General features: G+C 37.0%; 1 protein-coding gene across 1 annotated transcript; it reads left to right on the top strand.

Moving 5' to 3' along the window:
* Positions 1-598: 598 nt before the first annotated feature.
* On the top strand, positions 599-7,170 carry LOC121243588. Its single transcript, XM_041141719.1, has 2 exons — positions 599-880; positions 6,705-7,170. The coding sequence occupies exons 1-2, from the start codon at positions 680-682 to the stop codon at positions 6,903-6,905; spliced, it is 402 nt and encodes a 133-aa protein (XP_040997653.1). The 5' UTR covers positions 599-679; the 3' UTR covers positions 6,906-7,170.
* The last annotated feature ends 4,126 nt before the right edge of the window (positions 7,171-11,296 follow it).

The raw sequence follows: 11,296 nt of genomic DNA, 5'->3' as shown, positions 1-11,296 counted from the left end.
CGTCCAATGGGTTGGCCATTTGAGCAAAGCGGGATGGGTCTAGCTAGGTTACCATCTGCCCAACCATACTTACCACAAGAGGTATCTTCCGACACATAATTGATTATGCACCATTATGCAAGCAACTTAGAAGGAATCAGCCAATATTTACAAACAAAAAAGAAATAGCAAATACAATGCAATTAGTAACTTTAACCCCATTTATGAGTAACACTTGACTTTAGTATTTGACCTAATCAGTGGAGGATTCACTCAGGCCTCATTTAGATAGTGAGATGAGATGAGTCCTTCATGCAGCGAGGCAGACAGGAGCTGGGTAGCGGAGGGCAGGCCCCCGCTCCCCATCCCTAGAATTATTTATTATATTTTGGATGAAAATTTGAAAAAATTATAATAATGAGATGAGATAAGTTAAGATGGTTTCTGTATTCACATCAGTCATAAATGATTTGTGAATAAAAATAAAAAATAAAAAATAATTTATAATTTATAATTTATAATTCGTAATTTATAAATAATAAATAATAATAAAACAATGTGATGCTATTTCGCTTACAAAGACAGGCCCATGGAAGCTGTCGAGCCTCGGTAATGAAAAAGTGAACGAAGAAAAAGCCCGTAGAAATTTAGAATGGTATTGTCGAGTCCTTCATCACAGAAGAGCAGAGAAGACGATTGAATGTCGATACTGTGGGAGAAGAGCGAGACATGGAGGTGGCTCGTGAGGAGGACAAAGGAGTCGAAGCCCTTCTTCGTTACGTTCGCCACCATATGCGGCGTCGTCCCCGGGATTATCGGTTACGCCGTGATGCAGCTCACCAACTCTCGCAACCCTGAGCTCGAAGCCCGTCTCCGCAACAATCCCCGACCAGAAACAGTCGTACGCACTTTTTTTTTTTTGTTTTTCTGTCAATCTGTACATCCTTCTTTCCTTTCTTTGGTTTTCACCTTTAATTTCATTATTTAGTTTTCATTTATAAGGACCCAACATATCTGGGAGACCTAAACAGAAACAGAGACCCAAACCGAAATCCAAAGTAGCCTCAGAAGACGAACAAATGGGTGACCCTTTATCTCCAAGAATAATTCCAAATGGACAGAATATTTTATACGCCATTTTGGTTTATTGATTTTACATCTTGTACCCTGAGGTACAACTTTTATACCTAAGGCTCTACGATAATACAACTCAATTAGAAGAGGAAGGAGTTTCTGCAAATATTCTTTTTCTGAGTCTCTAATGCTCTAGCTTGTACGGTTAGAGGGAATGAAAAATTCTAGATTTTTGCGGTGTTTGAGAAGCGTTTGACATATAATTTTGTTATTTTGTTATGGACCCAGCGGTTGAAGTCCTAAATGACAAAAGGGGGTCTGGTGCAATCCTCTTGGTGGGTGTATTTTCCAATGCTTCTGTTATGTCCTTCATGATAGCCAACATCTAGATCTTTGAGTTTTAGTTTGAGATACAGAATTATAAAAGTAATATGATCATACCCTTCGATGTCACACATTTTTTCTAAATTATGCGAGTAGCATGATCATTCCCTTACATGGATGGTAAACAATTTTTTTTTTTAGTGTATTATGTATGTATGGCCCTTTATTGAAAACCCCTTTTTACGTACCGAGTTATGATATGATGAAGTGACTTTAATGTCATGTTATTATGCTATTATGCATTTTACATGCATCATGATATGTTTTCATTTATGACTACAATGAGTTATGTTATTATGTGTTTTGCATGCATCGTGGTAATGCATGTGGTAAGAAAGATAAAACACAAAACCCCAAGGGGTTGGCCCAAGTGGTGAAGGCTTTGGTCTTGGGGTACCACTCCCTTCAAGGTCTAAGGTTCAACACTTCATGGGTGCAAACATTCCTTTGGGGCCACACCCCCTGGTGAAAAGTCAACGATTTAACCAGTTCCGTATAGGGAAACTTCTGAGGATGCGGTGCATGGGACCGAAGTTTACTCTGCAGGGGTGGGTCCGAAGGGCCCTGCCTTAGAGGTTCCCACACAAAAAAAAAAAAAAACAAAAAAAAAACAAAGAAGAAGAAGAAGAAGAAAGAAAGATTAAAAACGAGTTATGAAATAAGCTTTAAGAATGGTCATAAGATTACATGGTACCAATGCAATTATAGGTGGATGTGCAAGTCACGGACCTAACGTGGTCCACCATAGTATGTTATGATAAGTTAAGCGGTTCCCCTTGTGGCCTCAAGCAATGAAACTGGTGCACAATCCTGCACACGGAGGGTTAAGGTTTGCCGGTCATTAAAGAAAGGAAAAGACAAGTTTAATGAGTTATGCATAGTACATGTTACATCTTTATGTTAGTATAAGTATTAAGTATGCACGTTTTGCAAGGAAACCCTATGTTTATGTTATTTTTACTGTGTGATGTATTGCTTATTGAGTATTCGACTCATTTTTTTATATTTTTAATGTTTTAACCACCCAAGGTTATGGTCATTGTGAGAAAGATACTGCAGGATGGGTGTAACACCCCGTTCCCATAGGATAGAGATGTTACTAACATTCATAACATAATGCCCGGTAAAGAGATTCATATCCTGAAATACCTCATCTATTGAAAAGCGATAAAATGTTAAAACTGATTTAAACATAATCGTTTCGAAAACTGAACGTAAAGTAAAAGAACATAAACTAATCTTATGAATGACGTAAAAGAGATCTAATTCTTGTGTGAATAACACTTATTCCTTCCTAATTCTTTGTACTAAATCTACTCCTGGCCATCCAGCTCTGCATCGTCATAAACATCATCTGCGAGAATTAAACATGGAACAAAACAAGAAGACAAACAAAAATGAGTCGAATACTCAGTAAGTAGCACATCATACCATAAAATATAATCTGGCCTAGCATGGACTTAATTTTTGAAGACTCTTCATAACATATTTACACCATCACAGATTCACAAGCATACACGTAACATAACTTTCTGAAAAACTTTGCATACATATACATATCATCACAAATTCAGATGGTATATATATATTCATCATTAACAAGAGTGGAAGCATACATAATCATGGCAAATACGTAACGTGAATGCATAATAACTTGTTTATCTTGTTTTAACATGAAGTGAAACACGCTTAGGTCCGTGTTTCACTTAACTGAATAACATGAAGTGAAACACGCTTGAGTCCGTGTTCCACTTAACTGAATCATAGAGTGAAATACGCTTGGGTCCGTGTTTCACTTAACTGAATAACATGAAGTGAAACACATTTGGGTCCGTGTTCCACTTAACTGAATCATGGAGTGAAACACGCTTGGGTCCGTGTTCCACTTAACTGAATCATGGGGTGAAACACGCTTGGGTCCATGTTTCACTTAACTGAGTAACATGGAGTGAAACACGCTTGGGTCCGTGTTCCACTTAACTGAATCATAGAGTGAAACACTCTCAAGTCCGTATTTCACTTAACTTGTGGTTAACCACGCTTGAGTCCGTGGCACTGTCTTAAAACTTCTTATCTTTCTTATTGCATGAGAATCCATTAGGCTTCATGAATTTTCTTAACATGGCATTTTCTTGTACATGACATAGCATAACATGACATTTTCTTGTACATGACATAACATAACATGACATAACATAACATGATCTGAACATTATATGACATTCCATGGCATACATGATCTAAGTACTACATGAACATGACATACATGATCTAAGTACTACATGGCATACATGATCTAGGTATTACATGAACAATGAGAATTCATTAAGCTTCATGAACTTCCTTAACATAGCATATTCTTGTACTTGGCATAGCATAACATGGCATTTTCTTGTACATGGTATAGCATAACATGACATAATCATAACATGATCTAAACATTTTATAACATTCCATGGCACACATGATCTAAGTACTACATGGCATACATGATCTAAGTGTTACATGAGCATGGCTTGCATAATCTGGCTATTCTATTACATGGCATACTTGACTTGAATTACTACATGAACATCTCATGACTTTCATATGATCTTAGTAACATTCAATCAATCAAACAAATTCATTCATTCAAGCATAATCTCATATTTCATCAAGATCGTGAAAGGAATCTAACTTTGACTTGTCTCTTAGCGTAACGTAGATAACCATCATAAGCACATCATATTTTCATACATAACAATAATATGTATACATAACAATAATAACAATCATATTCACAGTATGCATGTATTTGTATGATCATACTATTTACCTCTCAGCGTTGCTTCCTGATTTCCAACTTGTAACGCATTACCTATAGGAGGTACTAGATGTTACTAATTTTCTAGTAAAACGTGTCGTAATACTCTACGTAATTAAATACGTATAATGGAATTTTAACTAAAATAATAAACTCCATAATATATGCTTTAAAATCCTTTAAATACCTTTTATAAAAATTGTGTCTACAAGCTCATAATTATTCAATTAAGAACTTGGCCTACGTAATTATCAGCCCAGCCCCAACTAGAGAAAACAACCCGCGTAATATTACTAAAACAATTTTTGTAAACACAATCAGCCCATCTTAAACCTCAAGCCCGCATGAAATCAACCCACTTGTCCTAGTACTACAGTTTCTGAAATAAATCAAGCCCACCAGATTTAAAAACCAGTCAAGTTACAACTAAGCCCAGCCCCAATAGAACTCAGCCAAGTAGAAAGGGCATTTTGGGAGAACTGAAACAAAGAAATAAAGAGAGAAAACGGGCTTACAGGAGAGGAGACTGTGCGATGCTCACCGAGAGAGGGTTGAGTGCGACGGCAGCTTTGGGTGGCTGGGAGTGATCGGCGACGAAACTGGCGGGTCCCTATGGTGGTGCGACACCGAGAGAGAGAGAGAGAGAGAGCGAGAGAGAGAGCTTAGAGAGGGCAGCTGTCAAGATTGACAGAAATAAAGGGAGGGGAGGGTGGCGGACAACAGTGGCTTACAGGAAAGGAGCGAGGTTGGGCTGGTCGGCGATCTCTGTGGCCGCCGAGAGGTTGTGCGACGTTTTCTAGAGTGATCGACGGTGGCTGGCCACAACGCCCAGCAACTTTGTTCATTAACGACAGAAGGAAAAACGACAAGAAAGACTTAAACGGCGACGACGTACGTCGAGGTGGGGGAAAAACCCACCATCGGCGGCTTCTGTGGTAGTTTCCAGCAAGGTGGCTGACTTGGTTGAGGGAGGTGGGTTCTCGGTTTGCAGGAGTTGCTACGGTGGCTGTGTATAAGGTTTCTTGGTTTTTTTGCTAAGGGCTTTATAAATGAGGTGTAGGAAGCTATCATGAGTGATCTGGAGGGGTTTGAGTTTGACTAAACTTTGGAAAACTACTCCCACAAGGAAAGGAACACTTGAGAGGATATTAGAGTTTTGAAGTGTTTGAGTTAGGGATAATTTCAAATCAGGAACTCCCAGACCAAACAGAAAGATAAAAGAGGCGTATGGTAGAGAAATTCTATTCAAAACAAATTACTATCCCCAACATATCTAATAAAATAATAACAATAAAGATAACCCTAAAATAGTAGTAGTAATAATAATAATAATAATAATAATAATAAATCACACTTTTGGGGTCGGGGTGTTACAATGGGACTTGGCTCCGGTAGATGAAATAGAGGCCTAGGCAGTTTATGGGATATTTAGTTTTATGTTTTCAGTCATTAAATTTATGTTGTTAAGCACATGAGACTTGAATGATTTTAAACAAGTGTTTCCGCAGAGTCTCTTTTAAATTTTAATGAAGTATTTTTTGTTTTAGTTATGGAATCTTTTATACCAGGCTTCTACGTAAATGATTTAAATGTTAGTAGCATTCTGGGTTCCCTAGATTTCTAAAAATGATGTTATTCTTAAACCTAGGGGGACAGGGTGTTACATTTCCCAAATGTTAATAATGTAGTTTAATTTTCCTGACACATATCCTTTGTTTATCTTAATCAATGCCTTTTTTAGTTTATTATAACCAATTTACCTAAAAAAGAGTTTAGTAACCAATTGATTCATAAATGTTAATGAATTTTAGAGAAAGTTAAAGGGCATATAAGTTATGACTCTTGATGGTTAGAGTTACTTTGGCACACTATAGGTCTCTTGGTCCTTTCCATTTAATTGAAGTTTGTGGTTTTTCATCACTAGCATATAAACATAAGGAGAGTGAAGGGAGAAAAATCCAATATGCCCGACCAAATTTTGGAGATCAAGGGGCTTACAATGGTGCTCACTTAAAGGTTTTATTTATTGCATAATAACTCAAGATATGCTAACTTGCCTCAATATATCTTAACTTTAAGTTAGTTAGATTATTTTTTATTTAAGAACTTCAACTATTCTTGTGCATTGCGCTGGTTTGCTACTGGTTTACTAAAACTTACAACGGTAGATTCCTTATTACGTGACCGAAATTTGGTTTCGTCTTTTGTTTAAGTTTGTAGAATATAGGTACACATGATTTTCCCACCCTACCCTCAACTAGTGCCTCTTCCTTTCCTTCTAAAAACATATCCATAATTTATCATGAAGCATTTATACTTAAGTCTTCACTACCATTACTCTGACTGAATAATTTGACTCGTTCACTTGAGGTGCATTTCAATTTTGGGGTTGATTCTCTTAAGCATTTCACTCTGTAAGTGGATAAACATGTTGACATTTTGGTTGCTTGAAACTGTGAACCAGATGATGGGGAAAGCAAATCGAGAGAGACTGGCAGAATACCTTGGGGAGCTGCAGCGGAAAGAGGATACAAATGACCGTTATGTTGCTGCTCTGAGAGGACAGACGTTGACTAGGAAACCTTATGTGAGAATACAGCCAATCCCTAAACCAAGCAACACTGGGGCTGAAAAGGAGCAAAAAGCCGAAAAGGAACAAAAGTAGATGATGAGGTGGGTCTACTGATGATGTGAAGGCTTTCTGTATCTGGGTATGTTTAGGTTGTCATTGGATGAGTAATGTAAGGTTTCACTCTTTTTGAATGATATTCAACATCTGTTCATTGTGACGAGACAAGTAATAAAAATATTAGTCTTTGAATGTAATTCAGCATCTACTGTGCTTGTTCTGTAATGTTTCATGATAAGCGAGTACTTTTCCCTTCCAAGGTATACTATATAAAATTAGATCCATCTTATGTTCTTTATCACTTTCTAAGCGTGGACAGACATCGGCTGTAAACTTATTTGTTTAAGGGTGATGATGTTATTTGCGCTGCTATTCTACTGGAAAAGCCTAAAATCTAGGCCTCTGATGACTCCACCAGAATTATGGTTGAAATGTTGTTATGCTATGAGAAATCCGGTCTTAGATTGCTCTTGGACACTTTACCAAAATTAGATACCTAGCTGGTCAAATCTCAATGATTTGTCTTTTAGGGTAGATATCATTTGTTCGATTCTTTGGTCCAAAGAGGGACACTATGGTGGGATTATTTTGCCTCGTGTGGCTATTCCTTTTGAATCAATTAAGCCTTGTTTGATTACGCAATTCAGATAAGATGTTTTGTTAAAAGTTGAATAAAATATTGTTAGAATATAATTTTTTAATATTATTTGTATTTTGAGATTTGAAAAAGTTGAATTATTTATTATATTTTGTATGAGAATTTAAGAAAGTTGTAATAATGAGATGAGATGATTTTGTGTATCCAAACCGAGCCGTAATGTAGCTGGTCAAACCTCAATGTGAACAGATATTCTGGTACGAAGTCCATTAGTTTTCCAAAAGGAAAGGGAGATATCCTTTAAGGAGATTCATCGAAATTGATCATTTTTTATATTAGTTCAAACTTATTTGCTATACATGTTTGGATAGTAGGTTAAGATTCGACAAGTCAGGAGAAGGCATGTGATCACGTAAATTAGGGTTTCCTACTTTGTTTGCTGGAAGATGCTGGTTTGATGAGAAATGGTGTTGGATGGATCAAACAATGTACATCTTCAGTTACCCCATGGGTTTTTTTTTGCAGCTTTCAAGGTTATACATTAAGGGGATCCATTATTCCCCTTATTATTTGTTATTATCATAGATCTAGGCTCTGAACAAGATGATTTCTGTCATGGAGCATAGGGATCTTTATTGAGTTTTTCGGTTTTCTGGAACCAAGCTTAGCATCTCTCATTTGCTATTAGTCGACGATACCATTAATATGCAAGGCCAACCGTTTTGTTTCTGCAACATGTGGTGCTTACTCTATGTTTTAGGAGCGGTATTTAGGGCCAAAAAAAAAAAATGGTTCGGTCCGGCACTGGTTCCAACTTTGCAAAACCGGTCTGGTTCCACTTTTGCTATTTATAACATTGGACCGGACCGGTTCATATATATATATATAATTTTTTATATTATATATATAGTTTTTTATATTATATATAAAATATTTTTTATATGATTTTTTATTTTATATACTAAATTACTAATTAATATAAAATCAAATTTTAAAATTTTATTATTCATGTCTAATAATCTAATAACATTTGATATAACATAAAACTAATTTTATAAATTTAAATATAAGTTAAAACATTTGATATAACATATAAATATATATATATATATATATCAAGGATAAATACATCTCATGGCATAATAAATTATAATATATATTCTTTTTAATAAATATATTTCTACACATTTGATCATATGTATTAAATATGTATTTTTAATTTCGTAAATAATTGGGCACAATTCTTGCCATCTTTCTCTACTCTAGAAAACTTTGTGAGGTTCTCATCATTAAAATTACATCGGTAAAATCGGACCAAAACTGGTAAAACTGAAAGTTCTGGTTTTGATGATGAATTGGTCCGGTAACGATTCTTCAATTCTCAAAACTGATGTATACCCATTTGGTTCTAAAATATGTCCAAAATCAGACCGAACCAAACCAGTTACACCCCTAACGGTATCCAGTCTAAAGGCGAACTTGACCGTTGGTATGTAGCCAATTTAGTGGACATCCTCGGAGTGTAGGATCTCTTTCTTGGGTATCTTGGGTAAGGAAGAGATCCCAAGTAGCTTATCTGCTTATAAAACTCTCAGATTCTGTATAACCTATTTTGATGATTCCAGAACTGTTTAAACTAGAGGAATGCAATTTAAATGTTGATGGTACCTTGATTCGTATCCTATATAGTATAATCAAGTTTGAGGACAGTTTTAGGCATTGTTTATCACCCACATCTTTCTGCCTCGAAGTACCTCTAAGCTTCCTAAACCTTTTTTTTTCCCTTCAAAGAGCCTTCTCCTAGACTCGCCATCAGGCCTATAGCAGGTACTGTAAGTTCAAGTTGACCTATCCAATCGTCCACCTCCACAGAAAAGCAAGGGCTTGTTGTCAAATGCCAATATATCATTGCCTTACTATTTTCTAGAGTAATACTACGTACCATACTTTCATTCTATTATGTAAAATGTGACGCAATTATCAACCTTGGATTATCATTTATTTTTTTTAAGAAAAATTCAAAAGTTGGTAAGGAATACCACCTCATCTTAGTGAGATGAAAATATGGTACGTAGAATTTTCTATAGCATTACTCATTTCCCTACACAGTGATTGGTTCATCCTTGCTCCATGCCCCCACCAATTCTATACCTACTTCTACTATTTTCTAATTTGTGAGATTGGATGACCCGCTGCAAAGGGCTTGCTAGTTCATTTCTTTGCAGAATCCCTTGGAAGCAAAATCTACTACCGAGGCTTCTAAACCCTTCTTCGATCCACCAACATCCCTTGGAAGCTAAATCTAGACTCCATGCATTCAAAGTTATCTAAATTTCTCTCTCTGTAAAAACTAGACCGTCTCTCTCTAAAAAACCCTCTCATCCGAATCCAGTTGGGGGGAAGGGGAGCTTCGGTTCCTTCTTCCTCTTCCTCTCCTCCCTCTCCTCGCCGGTCCTTCGTCTCCAGTGGATTTGTTTGGTTTATTTGGTTTTTATTTCAGATTTCAGCCAAATAAGGAAGGGTAGCCAGTTCGAGCTTCTTCGGTGACCAACGTCCGACACGCACACGGACAGGAGAAGCCTCACTCATTGATCTTGTCGTCGACCGGATTGGGCACCATTCGAAGCGGCGCGTTGCGCCAATGGGCGGTTTTAAAGGAAACACGGGGACACTCAACCACCGTGATTCATCTTCCGTCGATGCCATGCTCGGCAGCTCAGGGCCCAGTGACTCCGGCAACGTCTTGACTGACCGATCAACCCCTTCCCAGTGTGGCGCATGTCATGCACGTGCCACAGCTGCCTGCCCTTTTGTTTTCCCGATTCTGTTTTGTTGGTGTTGTTTGGTGGTTTCCGTTTTCTGTATTTCTAATTTTATGTCGGTGTGTTTTTGTTAGTATTTGTTTGTTGGTGTTATTTGTAGGAAAAATAAAGTGAAATAGGTTATTGGACATATGTCCATAGCAGTATTAGTTCCTCCCTCCTCCGGTTAGGAGAATGGGTGTAGTGTTTACTTCTCCACCTTTGGAGGATGGAGTTTGGATGCGGGTTGGTTTTACCTTTGTTTTATACAGAGATTGACACTCTCTTTTGAGAGTTTTTGAAATTCAGATAATGCCGTCGCAAATATATTTGTGTACGGGGAGAGCTTACAACAGGAATTTAGTTTGGCTTGTAATTTTGAGTCACAGATGTAACTTCTTTATAGAATAAATGATGTCTATTTCTTATAAAAATAAAAATTAAAGTTATCTAAATTTAATATTCTTGAAATTTTGATTCTTTGACAGGAGTATTGTGGTACAAAGGAGACTTGTGAAGAAATGAGTGGCTATCGGGATGGATTGAGTTGACGACTGAAGGAATAAAAAGCACATAGGAAGCACGTGATTCATTAATAGGATGAAATAACATAGTTTTCCTCACTTAATGCAGTTAGATTACCATTTTATCCTTACCACTAACGAAAATAATTGTAATTCAAAGGAATAAGAACTGGAACTCGTGCAAGGAACATTCATTCATAAAGTTTAATACAATTAATTTCTTGGAGGCTTTGATACCAATTGTTACGACTTTTCAAAACTTCAAAATTGAAAAAATTGTCCAGGAGTTATTAGATGCTAAGGTAATTCAAAATAAAAAATGCTGCTCGTACACGGGAGGGGCACCCCCCGCGTACCCAGGAGTCCAGGTGGGATTATTAAAACGGTGCGGTTTGGTTTTAATAATCGCTCGTGCTCGTTCAAATGGGCAAGACACTCGAAACGACGAAGCCGTTTCAAACCCGAAGACGACCTCCCCTTAGTTTCAGTTCAGCCACGAAGACC

Source organism: Juglans microcarpa x Juglans regia, chromosome 8D (genome assembly GCF_004785595.1).
Source record: "Juglans microcarpa x Juglans regia isolate MS1-56 chromosome 8D, Jm3101_v1.0, whole genome shotgun sequence".
Classification (NCBI taxonomy): domain Eukaryota; kingdom Viridiplantae; phylum Streptophyta; class Magnoliopsida; order Fagales; family Juglandaceae; genus Juglans; species Juglans microcarpa x Juglans regia.
Note: the sequence above shows the minus strand (reverse complement) of the source record. Positions and strands in the feature narration are given on the sequence as shown.